The sequence below is a fragment of the Dicentrarchus labrax genome, unplaced genomic scaffold (assembly GCF_905237075.1).
Source record: "Dicentrarchus labrax unplaced genomic scaffold, dlabrax2021, whole genome shotgun sequence".
NCBI lineage: Eukaryota > Metazoa > Chordata > Actinopteri > Moronidae > Dicentrarchus > Dicentrarchus labrax.
Window position 1 is genome coordinate 12645190 of NW_026136724.1, and position 25976 is coordinate 12671165.

Below are 25976 nucleotides of genomic sequence, written 5' to 3' on the forward strand. Positions count from 1 at the left end.
ACACACACACACACACACACACACACACACACACACACACACACACACACACACACACACACACACACACTCTGTCTCGTTCTCAAAAACAAAAAATGCTAAGTTGGTAGAAAACGCAGCGGACAGAGTGCAGGAAAACCAAATCACAGCGCATGCCCTCATTTTCCCATAATGCCACAGTAAAAGATAGTCCCACAGCGTGCTTAAACAGGCAGGACATGCTAACACGGACATTATCCTTGGCTTCTATTTCAGCCCAAAGCGGCGTTCCACTAAATTAGACCTCGTTGTAAGGTCTCAGTGAGGATGTAAAACAGCAGAAAATACATGGAATCATCGGACTGCTGGACTCCTCTTAGCTGCACTTAAAATGCAAACCCATCTATTAAAATTACATTAAAATTTACACTGAGCTACAGCGTGTGCGTGAGTGTGTGCGGGTGTCTGTGTATGTAATCAATCACATGAAGAGCTAGACAGCGGTACATGGTTATTGCATTAACACACTACTTACTTCCATGGCTTTAAAGTGCAGAGAGAAAGAGAGAGGAGATAAAAGAAGAGAGGTAAAGACAGGAAGCGAGAGGAAAGAGAGAGCTGATGAAGTGTCGGGTGAAGATCAAGTCAATGTGACCAGTGACCAACTTCCTGGAACACTGGAGCAACATGGGAAACTACTGGAGATATCATAAGAGATGCTAATTTCAGGCAAAGTGTTGAAGGTCGTGCCTGCGTAAAAATTTGAGTAACTGACAACTGGTTGGAAACTCTATACTGTATGTGTTGACTTATTGTTCTCAAACAGCTGCACTTTATAATGTTTGCTAAAATATTTCATATTTTATTTTTAGCAATGATAGCAGCGTGGATCTATGGGTAGCAATGTCGGGTCTGTTGGTCAGCCACTTCGGGCCAGACTGAAATATCTCAACAAGTATTGGATGGGTTGCCATGGAACTTTATACAGACATTCATCATTCCCACAGGATGAATCCTACTGACTGGTGATCCCCTGACTTTTCCTCTTCCGCCACTAAAGGTTGACATTTTTATGAATTAGTGAAATATCTCAGCAAATATTGGATGTCTTCATTCATGTTCCCCCCAGGATGAATTTTAATAACTTCCTCTAGCACCTTTATCAGGCCAAATCAAACACTTTAGTTTACGACCAGTACCTGCTAAACTAATGAAATTCCCATCAGCCTCAACTGTACTGTGTGTTTGGTGCTAATTACCAAACGTTACCATGCTGAATTAAGATCACGACCATGGTTAACACTAAGCATGCAGCACAAAGCATTTATTAGTGGGCTGATGTTGGCACTTTGTTTAAAACACTATTGTAACATTGCAGCCTTACAGTTATTTTCATATGATTGCATATGAGTGTTTGTACATCTGCATAAAAGGATAGAAACTGGAGAGATAAATAGGTAGAGAAAGACATTCTTTACAGTGTGTTTGTCAGTGATAGTGTCTTTGAAAAACATGACAAATGACAACAGAGTTTGCACTCATCGATGTTGATGTTCAGCTGGTTTACATGTTAAGATAAATAAAAGCATAAAATGTGTGTGTTTTTGTATTCTTACTTCATCTCCAGGACCTCCTCCAGGTGCTTCCGCCTCTCAGCCCGCAGGGCGGTGAGGTGACCTTCCTTCTCGGCCAGTGAGAGTTGAGTTGATGACAGCTTGGCTTTCATCACCTCCAGTTCCTGTTTCACCTTCTCCATGGCAACCAGCAGGTCCTCCACCTGGTGCGCGTACACACACACACACACACACACACACACACACACACACACACACACACACACACACACACACACACACACACACACACACAGATTTTAGGATATTTTAAATGACTTCTGCTTTTTCCAACTTCTCTGTCTCCATCTGATATTTTTCTTAAATGATTTCCTTCAACTTTTTTATTTGCTTTTGCTCTCCACAGATATTGCCCTTTATGTTTATGTCTTCTCTCCCCCCCCCTCTGCCTGTGCATCTAACAGCTACTGTGCTTTTGAAATGTGACATAATAATTTCTCTGTCTTTACATAAGATGCTCGACTGTAGAACATCAAATGTGTCATTTTTCTCCTCCGTGTTTCCTTTTTTTCTCTTCCTGTTGTTTTTCTTTCACTTCTCTGACATCTATGTCTCTCCCTGGGTGTATATCAGTTTCATATCTGTGAGGTCGAAGTGACGAGGTCTCTGTATTTCTCATGGTGTGAAAACAATCTGTTCTGCCGACACACATTTAGACCTTTGAGCAGATGTAACCATACAAATACAGCAACACACACACACACACACACACACACGCACACACACACACACACACACACACACACACACACACACACACACACACACACACACACACACACACACACACAAACACACACACACACAGTTTCTGGGCAACCCACCACCTTGATCTTCAGGTTGTTCCATTTTATACCTTCTGGCTTTACTCCACCACTTTTAGCATCTAGTGAGCCTCGCCATGGGCCTCTTTCTTTGTTACAATCTCAACAAATATTGTTTAGTATTTCCAGTTGGATTTTCACTCCTTTCAGAAAAAAAACCCCACAGGGCTAATGAGTGATGGAAAAAAGATGGAAAATGAGAACGAGAAAAGAATGGAGACATGCTGGGTACAGGATGTTTGCTATAACGTCAGCACAAATGAATGAATGAACATGTGAGCACAAATCAAGGTCTGATTCAGATGAAGAAACTGGTGTACCAGTTTAGAGTGATGGCAGTTTAGTCAAGTACTGTATAGTTTTGAGGTATTTGTACCTTTATACTTCTACTCCACCACATGTATCTGATTATTGGAGTTACTTAACATTTTGCTTAGTACTAACAACTCAAAAATTCGGATCTTACCAAGTAATTGGAAGTCAACTAGTTTTATGTATTTTATAGAATAAGGTGCCATTTTTGTTGATTCTAAATTAGTGATCCCTTATTTTGTCTTCTCTCTCTAAGAAGAAGAAACTTTTACAACTCAATAACTAATTAATAATTTAAAATACTTCAAATTAGCTCCACCTTGATCAGCTGACATGTTAATGCATAGGTGATAAATATTCAATAATATGTAATGTGTATATATAACATATATATATATATATATATAAATATGTATGTTCCGCATAATGACTACTTTTCAATTTTGATACTTCAACTACATTTTGCTGACAATACTTCTGTACTATTATTTAGTAAACCCTTAAATGCATGCATGTATCTTCACACTGTGGTAATTTGACTTTTTCTTGAAAGTGAGTTCTTCTTCCACCACTGCCAGTTTACTAGCCCAATATGTAAAACATAGCAGGGGCAGTAAATGAGGATTTGTGTTTACTATAACTTCCCTTCCTTCACTAAAATAAAAAATGTGAATGGAATGAAAATAAAGTTGAAGACATGAATGAATGATGAAATGTGCAGTAAAAGGCTGGTGAGTGAGGTTTGTGGTTGTTGTTTGTTACCTTTGACCACCTAAAGCCAGCTGTGGTGAGCTCATGCATTGGAATGTGAGAGAGCTGCATACAAAAAGAGCAGAGAGAGAGAGAAATAGAAGATAGATAGAAGACAGAAAACATAGGTAAGGGAAGGAGATAGTGACAGTGAGGAAGGACAAAAAGCGACACAAAATGAGGGCAAGAGAGAAAATGAGAGAAATAAAAGAGAGGGTCGGAAAGAGTGCAGAAGAGGGGGGAAGCAAAGGTGGACATGGGAAGGGAAAGACGGAGAAATCAAAAGAGTGTAAGGACGAACAATAGGGTACAAACAAAATGTTATTAGGAGGAGAAAAGAGAAGGGGAGATAAGATTAAAAAGAACAAATAGGCAGGGAGGAAAAGCAGAGATAAGGAGAGGAGAAAGAGAAAAGTTGTAAAAATGCTCAAGTGAAAAGATAAACTGTACAACAGAGAGAGAAAGCAAATGCTAAACATATGAAAGAGAGCGATAACTGGATAAAAGAAAGTGCAGACAGAGTGCAAAATACTGAGCAGTCAGAAACACAGGCAGCGTTTAATATGCAATTCAGACAAGACAGCAAGGAGAGCGGAGGAGAGGAGAGGAGAGGAGAGGAGTAACATATCGAACAGATCAGAGTAAAATAAGGATTGAGAGGAGTAAAGGAAGGGAGGACGGGAAAGGAGAGAGAAGGATAGAAAAGGAAAGGAGAGCAGTGGAGAGATGAGAGGAGTAAAGCAGGGGACAGATTACTGTAAAACAAGGACAGAGAAATTAAGACACAGTGGGAAAGGAAAGAGAGAAAGACCTTTGGCCGACATCAGAGATGTAGAGATTGAAGGATGGAGGGATGCAGGGAGGGGTGAGGAGTGACGGGGCCCGGCTGGAAAAGAAGGAGCTGGAGGAGAAGGAGGACAGCAACCCCTTCAGTCTTCTGAATGTGTGTGTGTGTGTGTGTGTGTGTGTGTGTGGTGTGTGTGTGTGTGTGTGTATGTATGTATGTGTGTTTGTGTGTGCAACAACTTTATGGAAGAAACGGACGGAAGAAAGAAGGAGGTGCACTGAGTTCAAGAATTAAAATTGTCTGGTTAATAAAAGACGGAAAGCTGGAGAAGAGAATGTCTGTCTTTAGTTTGGTTTCTGAAGAGACAGAGAGAGTGTGTCATACTGTTGACTAATTTCTCTATGCGCACACACACACACACACACACACACACACACACACCTTTTCAGAGATCACACATACAGTAGTGACTCACGTCTAGCAGAAAAGGTTTAGTATATTTTCATGTGGTCTTGGTCAACTATCCATAGGACAACCTCTCTCTCTTACACACACACATACACACACGAGTTGTCAATATACGGATTCATGCTAGAGGTGTGTGTGTTCTACTAATAAGTAGTCAGGATGTGTGTGTGTGTGTGTGTGTGTGTGTGTGTGTGTAAATTGCCTGGTTTGGCTGCATTTGCGTGTGTGTGTGTGTGTGTGTGTGTGTGTGTGTGCCAACGCTATAATAAGCTATGTCTGCGCCTTTGAACAGGCCGTCCTCATTAAGGGAGGAAATTGTCTCTCCCTCTGTCATCATTTTTATAAATCATTATGTGAAAGGTTAATTGCAGTGACGCAGTTGTAAAACGGGAACACAAAAATATTTATTTACAATTTACTCGTGTATATAGAGACACGTTTCCAGTTAGAAAACCAAAGTCGCGTCCATCTGGCTCCAGCTGAATGCAATGTTGTGCTGTCGGTGCACTGTTTAAATAGCAGTTAGCACTTCTTTCCGCCATGTTTGTGTGTCTGTGTGTGTTGGGAGGAATATGTGTATGTATGTTGTGTACTACCATGCTGTCTGTGAGGACAGCGTGCACACATGTGCGTGTGTGTCTGTGCTGAAAGGCTGAGTTAGTGTTGTTGATGTTGGGTGAGGACTGCATTGAGTGTTTGGCTGCCATCTCCACTCGTTCACCACACGCTGACGTTTTCTACTCCTTCCTCCTTCACTGAAGCATTTGAACACGAGGACGCTCTCCAGCACCCTGTCCTGGTCTAAATGGTCTCAGTTCTGTCTAATTAAAGATGTCACTTGTAGAATTTTGAAGCATTTCAATATATCGCTACCAAATTAAATGTGATAGTTTGGCACAATTTCTGTAAACAAATTAAACCAGAGTCAACTTCAGGAGGATAAACATGTTGGATGGGAATTTTTCCATCTTTCCTCTACTTGTTCCAATCTTTGCTATTGTGAAAACCCAAAGCCTTAGGCCTGTTTGCTCTGGTAGAGGACCCAAATGTACTCTGCAACTATGTCTTTATGACAGTTACTACTGTATCAGGAACTAAACTCAGGAACTAAACTAGGAATTAAGTCCCTTTGGTGTATTTGTGTTTGCATTCCCAGCAGATCTGAAGAACCATGAGGATTAAGCAAATTAGTCTGATAATGGATTTGAAAATGATGGCAGCGTTTGTGACTCACTGTTTACACAGACTCATCGTGTTGTTCTTTGCAGATACTGTGAATGTAATGAAATGATGCAAAGTAGACCTGCAGAGGTGGAAAAGGAGACCGTAAACCCATAATGCTTGTCTCCAATGCAGCGTTTTCCATGGTCATTTATTTCTCCTTTAGTAGGCTACATGAAACAAATAGCAAATAAAGTTTTGCTTATCTTGTTCTCTTTTTGTTTGTTTGTTCACACAGTCTTGCTCATTCTGAGTACTCCAGAAGCCGAATTACATAAGTTTGAAACTAGTTGCAACCGGGCATTCGTGTTACCTATATGAGTTAAGCTGTAGACAAATTGTAGCAGCCATAAGGTTTGTGTGTGATGTCAGCTCTATAAAGTCTGCCCCGAAAGTTCCTGGGTCATCAGAAAGCACTACCCCCTGAGCAGGGACTATTTAGGCCAAGGAACTAAATTTAGACACTTGCTCCTCCAGTCTAAATGCAGGTTAGGTTCCTGGGTTCCTGAAATGGTTCCTGTGCTGCCAGTGGAAACTGGCCATATGAGACTGTCCTCCCAAGAAAAATTAGAGAATTTCAGCAAATGTCCTTCAGTAATGGAGGAAGTCTAGAGCTACAAATTCCGCAAAGGAAAAGGTCAGGCTGGATGGATATGTTAACAAAACCTTGGGAGAGCTAATTTCCTGATTTTTCTTTAAACCATGACAGCAGTTGTTTTCCAACCTTAACCACATTGTTATTACTATTATTATAGGTCCCCTTAACAAATTACTTATTTTAACCCAAACCATGATCTCTCTCCAAGTCATTTTTGTGTCTAAAGCTAACCAAACCTAAGTTTTTTCACATCATAAAACTTTCTTTTTTCCCCAACAGTGATACTGTATAAATTACACTTTTTACACATTTAATATGAAGACTTTGTAGAGCTATGTGCAATGTGCAAAAAATGTGAGACTATGGTTTACAGATGAAGTGAAAATGCTCCACAAGGCATCTCTAGTGATAGTGTTTAGTGAAGTGTTACATATTCTATGTACACATATTCTGTATGTGCTTGTCAAATATCCACATCCCGAACACTATTTCTTTTGGGTTGCATCATTACATGGAAGGGAAAAGCCAAGCTTTCGTGTGCATCATTTTAAACATGTTTTCCTGTAGTACTTAGCATCTTTGAAACTTCAGGATCTTGACTATGCTGAAATAAAGTTCTGTGAGTTTGAACGGTACATGAGCTGAAGAAGATAAATGTATTTTGTAAGTCTTGTTATATCTTCACTAAGAGAGCGTTTGCCTCTGTCCGTCCATCCTTTTCTTTCATCCATCTGCTTGTCTTTGCTAGCAGTCTGTCTTTCTTCTATTACATCTGTCTATCTGGAATCTATTCTGCTGTGGCACCCATTAACATTAACCATGGATGAGGGTGTCAGCAGGAAAACGTGTGTTTGCATGCCTGTCTTTATGTGTCTGTCCAGAAGCAGCCTGGTAAGTAAAGGCCAGAGAGGACGGCCAACATTTAGAGGCAGTAATAACAATGGAGTCCAGCCGTTTTGCCAACAGCTACAGCGGGCCATGTTTTCTCAGGGCAGTTTTCATCCTTGCAGCCCACGCTGTTTTTTCCCACTTGTCAAAACCCATCCAGGCTCTGAGGAACATTTCCCATCTCTATGGCCTCGTTAAGTCACTGGTACCCAGGGGACATGACACACACACTCCCACTAGTCTGAGGTTGACACCACTAAACCCTTCCCCTCTGAGCCTCCCTTAACACCGCTATGAGCTTTCCTGCTGTCTCAATATAGATAAAAGAGATTACAAATTGGAGCGGTTGCCTCGCGCTACATTTAAGAAAAAGCTGTTTGTGTGTTGCCGGCTGAAGCGGACAAAATACAAGCTGTTCTTTAAATAGGGATGTATTTACCTCTCCTCCAAATGAGGAGTAACTGGGCAAACACACACACAGAGCCACACCTGAATGAGCTCAGTTGGCACAGGGCATGTGTGTTGCTGCAGCCATTAGCCACTTTTGGCACAGCAATGTTTAGCCATGTCAGAAAGAGTTTTTATGTTGCTCTAAAGATGTTTGTCTGTGTGTGTTTCCTTGTGCGTCTTTCCAAATGTCCCACAAAGACCGAAAAAATGAAGGAAATCCTCAGAGGTGAAGACATTTGTGTAAATAAATAACTGATAGGGGTTGAGTGTAAGGAAAGGTTCGGATAACACATTTTCTGGTTGGGGGTTAGGGTTGCAGTAACACACTTTTGCTAATATGAGAGACAGTACCTGTTTCTCGGAGTGTGTGCGTGCCTGCTCCTCCTGGGCGAGCACCACCTCCCTCTCCGCTGTGATCTGAACGCTTTCCCTCAGCGCCTCCTCCAGCTCCTCAATGCGCTCCTCCTTCTCACGGAGGGTGTCCTACAGAGAGAGTATGCAATGTAAATAGAGTGCAAACTGTTGCAGTGCTGAGACGATCCGTTGATTAATCAAGCATTTATTAAGGAACAACACTAAGAGTCTACAGACATGCTGGCAGCTCTGTGAGGCTAAATGCTAATGTTCATGACATGCTCTCAGTAACAATGTTAACACGCTTATGTTTGGCATGGTCACCATCAAGTATCATTTGTTAATTAGCACTTAACAAGTTAATACAATTCAAGGGAACATGAAAGTCCAAATTCTGTGCCCATCTATTTAAAAGTTGTGGAGACAAATTTACCCAAAACCACAAATGCTTCATAGTGGCTCAAGAGGAAAAGTCAGGGGATCACCAAAGTCAGTAAGCTTCATCCTGTGGTGACCATGAGTGTCTGTACCAAATGTACCAACTATTTCCAATAGGTCTGGAAGAAAATGTGGCTACTGTGGCTAAAATACCAGACATCTGATGGTTCCAGCATCTCAAATTTCAGGATTTGTTTGCTTTTTATCATCACAAGTTGATTATTTTGGGGCTGTTAGTTAGATAAAACAAGCTATTTAGGTCTGGCACCATTAGACCAGACATAATGCAGCCCCAGATACTAATATATTGTCAAGAAATGGTGTAAGAGCCTCAAAAAATATATATTTCAGAGGGGCGTTTAATTTATGTGTACACTAGCCAGAAAATCAATTGTCGTACAACACTTTCCTTGATCCGACATCCTTCTTATGTGACTGTGTATTACTAAATCACACCAGTTTCCCGTAACAGCAACTTTTCGTGTCACATCCTGCTTAACATGTCCCTACAGTGAAAACCTTGGCCGTTCGCTGCTCCCAGCAACTGGAATAAGCTGCCAAAGACTCGTGAATTAGACAATCTGATCTCCATCTGCCTCTGAGGACTCTCAGGAACTCCCAATCGCACATGAAACTGTTTTCTAAGTAAAATCACAACATGAACTTCCCCCCTGAATTCCCCATAAAGAGCCATTTGTCCTCTTGCCAGGCAACCGACTTTCCTGGTTAAATTAGAGCTGAATGAATAACTGATGGAGACAGTGTGGGAGGGAGAGGATGAGACATTACAGTGGCCATGAACAAACCTCCAGGACATCTCCAACACATGTGCTGTAAATATGAATCCAGTTCCACATCCAACATTACTTGGTGTCTAACTATGCAGACTGAGATGGACTTTAATTGAATTAAATCCTCTTATTGTATTGAATTAAATTTACGATCTGAATTATACTTACATTCCATTTGCAGTCTTCAGCGCTGGTTAAACTATGCAGAATGGCTTACAACTGACACACACACTAGTTATGGTTGTAACCACTGCGGTCTCACAAGTCTGAGTGACTCACATAGCTATCAGCTCATCTCCTAACCACACTCATACACATAAATGACAACTTCCAAACTCCTTAAACCAAAGATCAATCATAGCTAGAGGGAGCATACGCTTATTTGCACAAACAGACAGACAGACAGACACACAAACACACACACACACACGCACCCACACACACACACACACACAGAGGAGTGTTTTCATCTGCCTCTAATCAGAGAGACCTCTGAGGTTAACGATTACTGGAAGAGGAAAAGGGAGGAGGATGGACGAGGAAATAAAGGAAAGAAGGAGAAGAAGTCAGGGAAAGTTGAAGGGAAATTAGGGTTGAAAAGGAAATTAAAAGGTAGAGATGAAGAGGTGAAAGAAAACGAGAAATCTGAGGAAAACCAACCCACAAGTGGCTGTTCATCTTGTGGTCACTTGACACCCCAGCAGACAGTTAGGAGATGCTCTCACACCACAGGAAGCACTTTAAAAACCCCACAGCATTCACTACATAGTTTAGTGTGTGGATCCCTCGAGTCTCGTCTAATCACCTCTCCTCCTCACCTCCTTTCTCCCCTTCACTTCTCTGACCATTTTCCTCCTCTCCATCTTCCATCTGCCCTCCCTGTCAATCACCCTCTTCAGTTACCCCGTCTCACACAGTCCCCAAGCGAGAGCTGCATCGTGTGTGTGTGTGTGTGTGTGTGTGTGTGTGTGTGTGTGTGTGTGTGTGTGTGTGTGTGTGTGTGTGTGTGTGACAGCGAGTGTGTTTGACATTGCCTCAGGCTGCTCCCTGTCACAATTGTCACGTTATGATGAAGCATTGTTGTGATAGCAGACAGTATTCAAGGTAGGACATAGAGAAGGAGAAAAACTTTTTCTGTCTCACCCCCACCCTCCTTTAACTCCCTCCTCTCCCTCCTCCTCTTCCTCCCTACATACCTTTATCTGCTGGGAGCTTTCGTTCAGGTTGTCCTCTCGCTTCTTGGCGTCCTCCATCAGCTGGGCGTTCCTGCTCTTCTCCAGCTGCTCCATATGTTTCAGGTTGGCCACCTTCTTCGTCTGGTCCTTCATCTGCCTGCACACACACACACACACACACACACAACATCAAAGTCAGTGCATCACCTACAAACAGTATCTCTAAAGACTCACTAGAGACAATCTCACTCTCAGTAATTCTGTGTTTCAATACAGAGCTTACCTCTGAACAGGTGACATTCAAACAGGTGTCAAGAGAACAAATAAAGTTTTCTCTTATTATTTAAAAGGGATTATTTCCCTATTTTTGTGACAAATTAGATCTAGTATGTCTATAAAACACACTGGTAATTGTTTTTTTCAGTCTTTGGGTTACACTGCTCCTCTCCAGCCCTGATTGAAGAAGTCTGTTTGGAGTTCACAAAGTTAAGCATTGTGATATTCATGGAGACGGTGTTAGTAGTAGTTATATGGCTCTGGTCATGGCAGCGGTCAGGATAATTGCACACTGAGCTACAATGATTTTACTGCATCACTAGCATTTGGACCACATACATTTAATATTAGAAAGATGGCTGAAAAACTATACTACAGCATTCGTGTTTACATACATTATGAAAACAAGAAACACAACATGACGTCTAAACCTCTAAGTGTATGTCTCTAAAATGTTCAGCCGTCTCAATGCCCAACATAAAAACAGTCCTCTTACAGTAAGAGCTTCGAGGAAATGGACAAATGGGCCTCTATTCATTTAGCCACTTAGATTTTTCCCCCAAAAAATACACAAACGTGTGGTGGCCTCTCTAGGATGCTGACTATATAAGTTCAACATTCCCAGTTCAAATCCGGCCAGGGACCTTTGCTGCATGTCATTCCTCCTCTGTTTCTTATTCTGCTCAAATAAAGGCCGAAAAACCACAACAACCAAACTGAATGGACCTGCACTCGCAATTGTGGTAGGTCGCACAACTGCAAATGATATTTCAGATACAGAGTCGAACCATCTCTCACCAAATGTTATTGCCATTAAGATGATACTGCAAGACAATCTGATTAGCTATTCTGTGCAACATAATGCTGTAATGAAATCCCTTAGGGCCAATATAACGTAAAGATCGGTAAAGGAATTCAATAAAAACGACTGGATGACATTTGAGATTTCTACATAGTGGGGAGGTCTTTTCACGGAGGGATTACTGGGTGTCGGGAAGCAGAGTCTAAATAATAAGCAGGGGAATGAAGGAGAGAGAGAAAGAGAGAGAGCGAGAGTAAAAGAGGGAGAAACAGAGATTCCTCATAGGAGCTGGAGAAAGGGTTTAATCCCTGTTTAAGCTGTCTGGAAGCCACTGTGGCTCTGTCACAGACCTATCAGCTATCACACCAGCTTGACTTGATCAGGCCCTTTCATACCTTTCATACACACACACACACACACACACACACACACACACACACACACACACACACACACACACACACACACACAGATGTGGATTAACCCAAGCTAATGCCAGTAACGTCCAGTGAATCATGACACAGATGAAAGATAAGTCAAACACAGAGGATAAATGTGTAAGCATGCACGTGCAGGCGGATAGCCAACAAAGACACTGGTAAGACAAAACTGCTGACTAATGTGTTATCAGACTCAATAAAAGTCATTCTTCTCGCTCTGTGTAAGTCTGCAAGTCTTTTGTATGTTTGCATTTTTTAAAAATATGTGTACAATCTGTCTGCCTGCGCCGTGCAAATGTTTATTCATGTGTGCGCATTCCTGTTAGCATAACTTTTTACAGGCTCGTACAGTAGATAAATCCACTTTCTTTGCTTCCACCGGTGCAGCTGCCAGTAAAAGAACTGACCTGCAGTGATGGGAAATCTGCAGCAAACTCTGTCTCACACCTGTAGCAAAGCATGTGCACTCATGGGAAATCCTCTTTAAGAGCCGTACACTGCATATTTTGTTTTTGTAAACAGGTTCCAATCATCACATGACCTTTGAACTTTGTCTGTGCACCACAAAGCTCTGAGCATAAATCCACGCATTTGCAATGCTACAATCTCACAGTGTGCTGTTTCACTTGTTTCATTTTCACTGCTTTACTCCTTCGAGTGCAATCTTCTGTCTGAATTCGTAAGGGTCCAAAGTTTATTTGTTTACATCTAGAGTGATATACATATTCTAATGTCTAAATATTTCATAACACCTCCTCTCTTTCATCTTTCCTGTCCATCTAGGCCATAAACTACCTGCTAAACTAACCTAAAGTAATGGGAGTAATCCATCAAATGGCTTTTACATCAGTATCACTGCCAGAAAAGTTGAGAAATGATATTGGCAGAGGATGGTAACATAAAATCCTCTATGTGTTTGCTAAAAGGTCCAGGGGGCCCAATTCCAAACCGTCCAGAGAAATTTGGGAAGCTGGAAGAAAACTTGAAATGCGACGACGGGGGCCAGAACTTCTCTGCAGCACATGGCCGTTCAAAGCTCACCGAACAATAATGAGTGTGTTAAGCCGCATGTGCACACGTGTGGTTTTGACTTATTATTTGACGTATTGTTTTTGTGTGCATTTTAAAGACCTACACGTAGCATAATTATCACATCCAAATTGGGTTCAAATGTTAAACAGGAAAGCAGATGAAGTAAGCGTGGAGTCAAATGCATAATGGTGTTTTTTTTTTTGTTTCCTTTGTTCCGTCCTGATTTCAGTTTGCACCCCAAATGTGGGATAATTTGAATATTTGGGATCAATTTTGTGCTCTACGCCCTGTGTGAGTGTGTAACAGGTCATAAACAGGCAGGAATGTTCCTATTGGAGGATTTCCAGGAAGCTCCAACCATCTGGTTAGCTCTCTGAGGTTTCCCCCCTTCATGCTACATTTACTGTACGTATGCGAGTGCATGTGGAATAGACTTTTAGTTTGCAATGTTTCCTATTGACTCAACACTCAGTTCCCACTTATACTCCCTCTCTTTCCTCTTCTGCTAATGCTAAACACTTGTTTTGTTCAAACCTCACATGTTTGCCTGTATCACTTCTTGCACGTCATACCATTTGCATAGGTAACCATCATGCATTTGCATCCGACCACAGCGAGTTCCTCCTCCCCCTCCTCTCTCCTCTCATTGGAATTTTCTTGCTCACCAAAACCAACACTTTCCCTCCAGTTATTTCCCCTCCCTTCTTTTTTTTGCATGTTTTCTTGTAATTATTTGAATAAAAAGCAATCATTTATTTGCATCATACCAATGCACGAGGACAAATTTACTTCACCTCGCCATTCCCCGTTCCTTTTTGTCTCCATACTCAACCACCTCTCCAAATGCAACATTACCCTTTCCTTTGGATGAAATATTCTCAGCAGACCATGGACAATTTCTTCTCTCCTTCCCTCTCCCCGGTTCCTTCCACTCCCTCTTTTGTCACTTCCATCTCCTGTGCTTTACTTTCCCTTTGTCTCACAAACTTTTTGGTTAGCCGAATGTGTTTTTCATCTTCTCTCTCTCTCTCTCTCTCTCCCTCCCTCCATCATCTGCATATGAATCTAATTTATCATGACCATAATCATATGTGTTAATCAGGTGTGTTTTTAATGAGATGCTAATGAAAATGAAATGTATTAAAACATTCTTATTGTGCACTATGACATTATTACTCATCAGTATAATTTCATCTTTTGTCATTATATGCCAGTTACAGCTCTTCTGAAAACATCTTAAAATTTCCCATTGATGTTTCTGTTAGTTACATTCAAGTTTGAGTTTTTCCATGTGAGTATCACATATCAATGTCTTATCAAAGCTAGATGGCACTTATATTAAAAGACCTATTCAAACCAAAGATGCTAGGTTTATTGTGTATAATTACATCAAATAGGACATATTCTACATGTCATATTTCCTCATCTTGATCTCCTACTACCTGGATGTCTTTAAAAACATTTGGATGTAGACTTTAATTTGAAACAAAGGCTGATCATGACCTCTGACCTCTCTATATGAGGCCCCACAATCAATTTTATATTATTATACAACTGAGATGTTATGACATAGGTTTCCCTCTCTATCCTGACTAACAAACTATTTGCTACATGAATACAGTTTCTCAAAAGTTGCAGTTGCAAATCTGCAAATGTTTAATTAAACACTTTCATTACACTCGTTGCTTTAAGGAGCAGAAGCTGCTCGGTGAACTCGATGGCTCGGCTCAGAGCAGGCAAAGGGCCATTTGAAGCTGTTTTAATATGTAAAATACTTCCTTCACTCTCCCTCTGAAATCCCTTTCAACAACTGCTGCAAAACCGCTGGAGGAGGCGGAATCACAGGAGAGTTGACTTTACCCACAACGCTGTAAACACTACATACAAATGTGAAACCACGTCTGCACACACACACATACTCACCCTAACACACGATCATACACTCATTGACACACGGTGTGAGTTCACATGAAGGCACAAATTTACCAAAACCACTCTGATAATGGGGGACACGCACACACGCACATGGTCGGTGCTGTCAACTTTTCCAAACACAACCTGCTTTGTATTAGAGTCCCTCAGTCAGACCACACACACATATTTAAAGCACACATACACACATAGTTCTGCATGCAACTGCATGTAACACAACAACATGAGTCCATTTTCAGACATTTGCACAGAAATACACACACACGCAAACATGGCGGCACATGCAGTAAACATATGCTAACGTAAACACACACTAATACACTCGCTGACAGCACTTTGAACTTCCTAAATTTTGCCAAACCTCTCACACACACACACACACACACACACACACACACACACACACACACACACACACACACACACACACACACACACACTCATACATACAAACATCTATACAAACATAGAATAGCCTTCATTAATACTTGAAGTTGTTAAAAGCTAGTGAGTATTGCTGACAACTAGCTGTAAAATGAAAACACACACACACACACATACACACAATCTCATAAACTTCACTAAACCTCAAAGTCTCCAAACTAAAATGTTTAACCTCCCTCATTAGCATGCTGCTGATATTCAGGGAGCCACATTAAGGTAATATTAATATTGCATTTGGAGTCCTGTATAAATATTTGATCAGAAATGCTCGGGGGCCTCATGTATGTTTACTGCACATAGTTCACCCAACATTAACATCAAGGATTTCCTTTTAACCATTTGGAATTCAGTATTTCCTTTGAAAATACAGGAAATATTGGTTTGGTTTACTGAGCCCATAAAAACTATAAAACATTAAAAAGAAAGAAAAAGTGATCAAAAACATAATAGTTTAGTTTTGCAAACTGGCGGCGCGGAAGAAAAACTTACAGTACAAGGAGGACATTTTGGAGGAATAAGAAAGAAAGAAATGTTGTTTGTAGAATGAATGTAGGAAATCCCTCAAGCAGAAAAGCAAATTCGTGAGGTAAATAAGGAGGGAAGGCAGCCCAGACCCTTGTGTATGTGTGCAAACTTCCACAGTCTGGGTTACTGGAAACTAGCTCTTATTTTTGTATACAACAACAGACAGAATGAAATGTCTTTTGTCATAGCATCTGTCCATATGAAAATAAACCACATTTACGGCATATATCCCCCATTTCAGAAGTAACCAACTAAAGGGGAAATGTTTAGATAGTAGTAACAGAGTAAGCATGTGACAGAGAGTTGGAGTTGATCTTGGCAGTGTCTTTGTTTAACATGGAGAACAACAAAGTCTCAGAATTAAACGCTGCTCTTCAGACTCATATTATTTTTTTGGTTTTGAACTCTGGATTAGTCAAAGGCACAAAAAGATTATTATGTCTCAGTACTTTTAGCTGATCACTGAAATACAAGGGTTCTAGATATTTAACAGATCAAAACACATACTTGGCATTGTCGTATCAACTTTAAACTTGTTCTGAATTGCTAATAAACACTTTTTGATGGCTGCAGTGATTATTTTCATTATAATTAATCGGTTCATTATTTTATCGATGAATTGTTTGGTCTAACGTCAGACGTTAATAACAGTGCTCACTATAATAAAAAACTATAATAGCGTTTTAGTTGTATTTATTCAATCATTTGTTTTATTTGACCAAATGTCCAGAACCAAAATATATTCACTTCACTATCATGTATGGCAAGAAAAGCATCACATCCTCACAACTGAGAAGCGGGAACCAGGGAATTGGTTTGGCCTCTTTGCTTGGAAAATTACTAAAATGATTAATCAAATCTCAAAATGGCTGCCTTCTCATTTTCTGACGATCAATTAATTGACTACTCTTTACAGAACTCGTGTTGACGCAGCACTACAGTACGACACCCACATTTGGACTTCTGTTTTATGACAGAATGTTCCCTACAAACTGACCCTGAACATAACTCATGTCATAATGTAGGAAAAAATACTGTACATTTATTTGTTTGAAGATTAATCTTTGGCAAATTTTAATTTTTAACATTTTGTGCATACATTTTTTCCTTATTTGTAATAATTATACTCCATGGTCAATTATGTATCTTATTGCCTTTTAAAAAAACTGCAAAAGCAAAGTGTTACCAATTTAACTAAATATACATTTTTAATAAGCTCAAAAGAAAAATTATGTAAAGGAAAAGGTTGATTTTGCATTCTGTGTCTGTGGGATCAAAGAAATGAGGAAGTGAAGCAACAAAACACAAGCATTGATAGAATAAAACTACAAAGCAAAACATACTAAGGTAAGAAAGCATAATTAAAGAAAGCAGCCACTGTAAGCTGTACTGTAGAACTGTCTATTATTCTGAATACTCTAATACAAAACTGTACACAAAAAGCATGTTTTTCATTTTCCCTCGGTACTGGGAATAGTGTATGTGTATGCAGGTATTTTAATTAGATAACTCGCAGCAGTCATCTCTACTGTAGTGTTGTCACCTATTAGCTGGCAAAGCCCTTCTTACATGTGTGTTTGTGTGTTGAAGACAGAAAAAAAACAATGTGCATGGTGTGTGTGTGTGTGTGTGTGTGTGTGTGTGTGTGTGCTTGTTGTCACCCATTAGCTGACAAATCCCTGCACCACCTCAATGCTCAGAGTCATACGGGACCTCAAAGGGATCACACACACACACACACACACACACACACACACACACACACACACACACACACACACACACACACACACACACACACACACCTACACACACACAAACACACAGAAACAATGCAATTCCTTTTTATGCTACAGAAACCTTGATGTTAGACATTTGGCAGTGGATGAGGAGTTCCTCAGCTCAAGATCAAAACAACCAGAAAAAAAGACAAGACGGGGAAAAAAAAACACAAGAAAAGGACAGAAGAAGAAAAAGAAGTCTTCTGTCGTCTACCAGACAGCAATACAATGCTAACTTTTTCTTTTGTTTCTTTTCCCCCCTCTAGAGTTGAATCACAAAACACCAGAACAACAGCGATGAAAAAGCTGACAAGACAGCAGGGGGAACAGTGGCTCTGGAAGTTGAAAATGAAAGAAAGAGCATAGAAGGAGCTGGCACCGTGGGGACCTTTACGGCAGAGCAGAGCGTACAAAACACTCAGACCACCAGATTTATGCAGGAAACAGAAGGGATAAGTGGTTATTATGTGGTCGATCACAATGTGTAGGTCGGAGAAATTTCAATATGACTTTGATATGTCTGTTAGAAACGACCAAATTCAGACTTTGGGTTTTGCATGCTAAAATCTCATTACGAAGTCACCTCCTGAGTGCAGATAGGAATATTTAAAGGTAAAAAAAGGAGGAAAAGATGAAAGTTTTTTCATCTCTGGATATGGACGACGCTTTATGGTGCCACACTTAAAGGAATAGTTCAACATATTCACTCTCTTGACGAGGGTAAGGGGATATCTACAGCCGGCAGTCAGTTAGCTGAGCATAAAAAAATCTGCCTCGCAGTACTTATAAAGCTCACAAATTAACACCATATATCTTGTTTGTTTAATCCAAAATGTGAGTTTTTTAGGGGTGGTTATTTTCTGGACTATTTCTAGAGTCTCTGCTGATCTCCTGTCATCCTCATGGTTGCGACAACAGGACATAGCATGTCAATCAATGAGCTTTAGAGGTGCTGGTAGGTTCCTTTCTCATGTATTTGGACAGATTCTGTTTACAATCTTCATGCTAAGCTAAGCTCCTCGTTAGCAACATTTTCACCATACATATATGAGAATGGCTTCAATCTGTTCCTCTAACTCTCAGCAAGAAAGCAAATAAACACATTTTCTGAACTACTCTAGGTCGAACTATTCCTTTCAACCCACACCATAACTTAACTGTCCATTTGCTAAGTTCATGACCATTTTGGGACGTCACAGACCACAAAAGGTTGTGAAACCTTAGTTGAACATTTACAATAGTGTCTAAACTGTTTAACAAAAGTAGTGACAATAACAAAATGTGGAGCGATTTCTCTTTAAGAGCCACAAGGCCACAACGAAACCCAACAGAAGTCAGAAGAATTCTGAGCAAAAGTTCACTGCTGTCCAAGTAAATGATGGCGATGCTTGAAAAATCTTTCCTGTTTGCTGTGGTAGCCTGAAATTTGAACTTAGTGCTAGTATCGTGACAAGACTAGCAGGGTGCTATAATGGAGGGTGTAAGAAAGAAACAATAATGTTTCCTCTTCAAAGAGGCAGTGATGTGGCAGAGAAAGAGAGCAGTCTGAAAGTCAAGGTGTCTCCTTCAAAGACAGACAGACATGATGAGAATGATTAAAAACAGAGTTTATGACAGAGTGAAGGAGATGAGAGAGTGTCTCGATGCAAGGACAAGAAGTATGACAATGAAGGAGAGCACGATGAGAGAGAGAGAGAGAGAGAGAGAGAGAGAGAGAGAGAGAGAGAGGCAGTGAAGGAGGAAGAAAAATAGGCGTGCAGTACTAACCTTGAGGCAAGACTGGGTAGAGCGGGAGACAGCGTTGCATTGTAAAGATAAAAGAAAGGGAAAAAGAGACAGAGAAGGAGAGGGGAAGGTGAGAGGGAAGACAGGAGTTGAGTGCTAGGTTAGCCAGCTTGATCACTATTCAAAGAGGAAAGAGATGAGAGACAGAGGAACTGACAAAGAGACAGCTAGAGAGACATAATTAACCATAGAAACAGTGCGGGCAGACACATAAACAGGGAGACAGTAGCATGACCAAGCAAACACCTAGGCAGGCAGGCAGACAGTCACATAGACAGGTTAAATGCAGGCATCAGTATGGAGGGTTATGAGAGGTCTCCTCACCTCACACGGCCTCTACAAAACATTTCGGGACACACACACACACACACATACAGACAAAACTGCAATCACGAACCATAGAAAGCGAGCAATTAGCCAATCAAAGCATGAGCTGAGAGTGCGCTCACTATGAATTATTTCTTCTTCAATGGTTTTTGATACTGCAAACGACTTCTTTCGCTACCCGCTGGGGTCACTTGATAAGTACGTTTGTGGAGACTTCTCGGACAAAATGCATATGGCATGTAATCATTAATATATGAAATTCGAAGAAAATTCACTTCCTAAGTCGGTTGACCCCAAAAGTATTCCACACAATCACTCCTCGTATATTTGGTTGCACTGGCAGAGCCCAAAACTCCAGGGTGAGCTTATGCCTGTGAACGCACGTTAATGACGGCGTGCCAGAGACAAATTGTCCATTACAGAACAATATAACACGCAATAAACTTCTCTAATTTCCCATTACTCAAGTTTATGCTCTACATCTCTAAACGTCCTTTCTTTTTCTCTCCATTTCTTCCCTTTCCAGTCTTTTCTGTCAGTTTCGTTTCCCTCTCCTCACCATGTTGTCTGTTCTTCTTTTCTTTTCTCTCTCTGTCTCCACCCGTTATTTCACTTCTGCCTCGCTGTTTTTCTCCCTCTACCACCACACCTTCCTTTCCCCTTTCCTCTGTCTTTTCCCTCTCTGTGTTTTCCACTCTTCCATCCAAATCCTTTATTTTGGCCATCAGGGCAGATTTTCAGCTCCATTTCCCCTCAGTGTGAAGTCACTCAGTCTGCTCCAATTACCATCCTTGTTACTGAAATAAATAACCTGGTACCATTACAGCTGGATTTAAACTAGAGGGGAAAGAGGGAGGGTTGATTTTTACCCTTGTTTAACCCACATCTGATCTTTTCATTAGTAATGTTCCCGCTGCTCACTCTTAGCCCAGGGTTAGCCTTGCTGCCAAGCTAAGAGTTGGCCACAGGCGAATGTATCCTCCTCTGACGTACCTGTTAGCTCGAGGCTAAGTCTTGTAATTCACAGCAGGGTTAGGTAGCCCTGGGATAAAGCCGGTATTAATACTTTAGTACTTTATGTTACAGGGTCAGTGTGTTTCAGTTGTAGTAGTTGTTTTATACTGACATAAATGTATTATTATTAGTATTAGTGCCTATGGGTTAAAAAAATCGATGTTGCTAAAATAATAACTTTAAACACAGATTAATGTTAATCCATGGATTTCCAAACCACCATGCTTAATATTTACTAATAATTATTACAATTAGAAACGTCTGTAAAGTCCAGTTTCCCCGTTCCAACATAAGCTGCGTTCATTAGCATGTCCGGCTAACTAGCTCAGTACCTACAGTAGTAGTATATGGGAACAGTTATATGAAAACAGTCCAATATTACATTTTTCTTCCATTAAATGCATATTTAAGATTCAACTTTTAAAAGATGGCGACATTAAACAGTCAGCCAGATGTTTTCAGTGTTTTCAAGCCACTTATGGAGCTAATATTAGCTTAATCAGTCATTTCAGACAGAAACATTGACACTTGCCAGCTAGAAATGAAAAGCATACTTTTGTCTGAAATCAATGAGCTTTTATTTATTTAGTATTAAAACTGCCATCGTTATTATTGTGAGCTGCATTATTAGTTGAGCTTGAAAAGGCATAGCAACAGTAACCAAGGGGGGCGGGGCTAAGCTAAGAGTCAGTTCAGCCCTTTTCATGCCTGTTTCATCATGTCAACACCTAACCACAGTCAGGGATAGTTTCCCACATCATACATCTGACAGCCCTAAATGTGAGGATGTAAAAAGTATCATACATCGTTACACCCTCTAATATAACCTCTACAAACCGCTTACCTCACAGCAATGACTGTGTGTGTGCCAGTGTGTAAAAGGAAACTTAAATTCCCTCATAAAAATCTACTTAATCTTAATTTTACTATTACAAGATACTGTTCTCAAACATACGGTACAGAGCCTGGATTTAATACCGCTCCAGTTTCCTCAGAGCAGCCTGCAAAGTTCAGATATTGAATATCAGTTGTAGAGAAGCCTTTATTTTATTGTAATCCACAGGGAGAATGAAACATCTCTCAAACACATGATGTAAGAGCTTAGGAGCTCAACCATCTGCAATTTTAAATGGTTATAAAGTTACATTACAATGTTATTTACAAAGCTAGTGCAGCTGTAAATCTAAATCTGTGGCTACTGGCAGACTAAATAACACACCCTCACACATAAATAGAGTTAAAAACCCATCAGTTTGAAGTTAGCAGGTGCTGAATTATTAATACTCTAGTATTTCTACTGGCCAGACGGAGACACTGTGTGGAAACACTGAATCTCCTTAAAATCATTAGCAACCATTAGTCTTACAGTCAGGCTACTAAACACACAGACAGGAAGAAGAGGAGAAGGAGAGGAGTTTAGAGTTGAAGTGGGTAGAGATCAAGTCCAACTGGAGGAAAAGATTAAAGAGACAGAAAGATAGAAGGCGCAGACAGACAGCATAAGATAGTTCAGAAATCAAAGACGTCAAGAGGCATACCGACAGACACACAGACAGGTTTTCATACCCACAGACAGCTGTGATCTGTCTAACTCTCGAAGGCTACCACACTCTCACTACTCTGACTACAATAGAACCTAGTTCATACTCCTTGTACGCTTCAAATTGTTGTTTTAACCTTATTATTTAGCTGTTGACCGTGAGCTAAAGACACCTGACCCTGCTTAAACGGTAGATTTGGTTGAAGAAGTGACTTTGAAGTGTCTCCTGGGGCTTCATACAGCGATACTCATAAACAGACACACAGGCAGAACAACAGACAAACACCAAACATATTCAGGGCGGCAGGTAGACACAGAGGCAGGCAGGCAGGCAGGCAGGCAGGCAGGCAGGCAGGCAGGCAGGCAGGCAGGCAGGCAGGCAGGCAGGCAGGCAGGCAGGAAATCAGATATAGACAGAAAGAAAGGACAGATTAAGATTAGGACTATCTAATGAGGTAGATATAGTGTACAGGCACACATAAAGAGCGAGAGACATATTGGTTAAGCTAAAATTACACAGACAGATTGAAAGGTAGTTAGAAACAGACAAACCATTCCTATTAGCATAAAGGAAATAAAAAAAAATAAAAAAAACGAGTTAACTGTCCAGACTCCTAATGAAAGAAAAAGAGTGTGTTAAACTCTGAAAGTCAGGCATCCTCGGCTGAAAATAAAACAAAAGTGAAGCGTGAAAACAGAGCCACTGAATGAAAGAGTTGCATCATTGACAGGAACAGAGGCTCAAAGAGTTTCAGGCTGCACAGCAGAGACTGTGGTGCCAAACTGTGCCCTCATTTTACAAACTTTTGGGAGCAGTTTGGCTTGTCATACTGCAGGATAACAGACGACAAAAACTTCTGCTGATGCGCAGATGTGGAAGAGTAACTTGTGCCTATAACTGCACTTTTTTTTTGTTTTATCTATCCAAATATGCCGTATTAGGGAGAACAGATGCTGCAACTCTTTTATGGTGCTTATTAGTGAGCATACTCAGCTCGGTCCCATGTGGAAAAGACTGTGGAAAAGTGTTTTTATTTCCTTCTGAATGTGATGCGGTCATTATCAGTTAATTTCTTTGTTATTTACTGAATCATTCTGTCTATAAAATGCTAGAAAACAAAGAAAAATATTTATTATAATTTCCCAAAGTGATGTAATCAAACTGCTTGTTCAAAGATTCAGTTTAATATTATATAAGGTGAAGAAAAGCAACATATTCTCACATTTCAATCTCAATGGAAGAACCTCTGACCCATCAATGTTTCTGTATCTGCTGCATGCATTTCATTTAGGAGCTCCGCTTTGTGGTCCTGTGGTGGTTAGAGGTTCAATTCCTGAGGTGAAATTGTCCATCAAATTTATTTTTGAAGCAATAAGCTTCAATTCCACATAACTTTTCCACATGGGGCTGGTTACTGTCACAGTGCTGTCATTTCCTGTCCTCCGACAAGCAAAGTGAGTTTTGTCGTGCAACTTTCTAATTGACTGACAGGGCCACCAGCCACTCACGTGCCCAGGTAGTCCCACACCAGCCCCCCCATTGGCTGCTGAGAGGCAGAGGGGGGAGGGGCCTGTTTTCGCGACTGCTGAGAACGCCACAGATGAGAAGCAGAGGGGTTTCTGGGGTGTGATGGGCGCGCGCACACACACGCAAACCAACATAAACGCACTCGCACAGATGCAGAATCATATGAATGCATACATATTTATGCATACATACATGTGAATAAGGTGAAGATGAGTGATGACAGAAGAAATAAAGCCGGAATGGAAGGAGAAACAGGGAAGAAAGAAGGGGGAGGAAGGGGTGAGAAAAAGGGAAAACTAATGGATTAGTACTGCGGGGAAGATTACCACAGAGTCCAACAGTAAGTAGCTTGAAACTGAATGGAAAGTGGAATCCAATCTAAAATTGAATTATGAATTCAACAGGTAAAGACATTCTTGGTTGCTTTCTACTGATTTGGGTTAACAGAAGAAAGAGGAAGATGCAGTAATGTTTTAGAAATTCTGTTTTTTTAAATTCATTTTTGTCTGATATTGACTCTCTTTATCCTGGTCTCTCACCTCTCCAACTCGTGGATCTTTTTCTCCTTGTCGTTCTTTTCATTCTCCATCTCCCTCAGGATCTCCAGGAGTCGTTCCACCTCGGACTGGGCCTTCCCAGCGTCCTCTTTGTGCTGGCCCACTTCCTGCTCCAGGCAGGAGATGCGTTCGGAGAGTTCAGTGCTGGCCTGGGAATCTGCCGCTGCACTCTGAGCCTGGAACAGAAATTAATTATTATAAATAAACTGAGGGTTAGCTTTCAAAATTTAGGTGACCACCATTTGATGGAGCGATACGGTCAAACTAAAAAGGATTTGCCAATAACAACATGTGTGTTGAGGATAGGTTGGATGTGCCTAAACTGTTAAAAAGTTCAATTGGTCTTTTTTATATTTTTACATACCAGACCTTTATTTTAGAGATATTAGAGCACATCAGGTAGATTGTGTAACATGTTTGAAATAGAAATGCTTTAACACAATGGGGCCTCATCAGTTGTGATAAATCCTAATGTCGAGCAGTGGAGCAATACCAGGCCTGGCTAACACAAAATCCAGGATTTTAATGGATTTTGTAGGATACATTAAGTGCTCCTTTATTTGTGTTTAAAACAACTATTAATCCATTTAAAAACTATAATAACACTTGCTTAGCCGTGTTTATTTAAAAAAAATTAAGGGATGAAGGAGTTTTTGTAAACTGTGGGGTCTTCTTACAGCAGGAAACACAACAACTTGTGCATGTGTGGGGGCATGAAAAAATGTGGAAATTGAGTTTATGATTCAGTTCTGCTGCTCTCCTAGTCAAAACTAGTGAACAAGACGATGCGAGCTGGCAGCTCTGTGAGGCACAGTGGTGCTTTGCGCTGAATGCTACGATCGGCAATGCTAATATGCTCACAATGACAACGTTAATATGATATGTTGATGTTTAGCAGACATAATGTTCCCCATGTTCATCGTCTTACATTAGCAGGTAACACCAACGTTTGGTAATTAGCACTAAATGCAAAGCTGATGCTGATGGAAATGTCTTAGTTTTGCAGGTATTTCATTAGAAACTAAAGGACACATTAGTTATCATATAAATGTTGCTGTCATGAATGTGCGTGTTTGTCAATTACAGTGTGTTTTTAATAAGTTTCTCTGATGGTTTGACCTGGTGTCAACACACATAATGCTGATTTATGTAAAGATTAGCATGAGCGTTAAAAAGGTGTTTAAAGCAAAAAGCAAATTAAACTGAGCTGCGGTGCCTTTCTTCTTCCTGCCGCTCCGCTCAGATGCCGAAAACAAGAAAAAGAAACAAACGAAATAAAACAAAGAAGGGGGGAAAAAAACAAAAAAAACAAGTTATAACCAGC

The 25976-nt window shown here is 40.6% G+C and overlaps 1 protein-coding gene across 9 annotated transcripts in view; it reads right to left on the bottom strand.

Annotated features, from left to right (window-relative positions):
* Positions 1 to 25976, bottom strand: part of LOC127358792 (ELKS/Rab6-interacting/CAST family member 1) — a 137526-nt gene that overhangs the window by 67629 nt on the left and 43921 nt on the right. For 3 of the 9 annotated variants that reach the window (XR_007882543.1, XM_051392207.1, XM_051392206.1), the window contains 6 exons: positions 24635 to 24828; positions 24077 to 24187; positions 19669 to 19680; positions 10691 to 10826; positions 8263 to 8394; positions 1596 to 1756 (listed from right to left, as the gene is read on the bottom strand). Coding sequence is in view for 7 of the 9 variants with exons in the window: in XM_051392207.1 (XP_051248167.1) it covers positions 1596 to 1756; positions 8263 to 8394; positions 10691 to 10826; positions 19669 to 19680; positions 24077 to 24187; positions 24635 to 24828 (746 nt within the window). In the remaining 2 variants the exon portion in view is untranslated. Of the gene's footprint in view, positions 1 to 1595; positions 1757 to 3388; positions 3566 to 8262; positions 8395 to 10690; positions 10827 to 19668; positions 19681 to 24076; positions 24188 to 24634; positions 24829 to 25976 lie in introns of those variants that run through there. The other 6 variants (XR_007882544.1, XM_051392210.1, XM_051392208.1 and 3 more) reach the window with 3 other exon arrangements.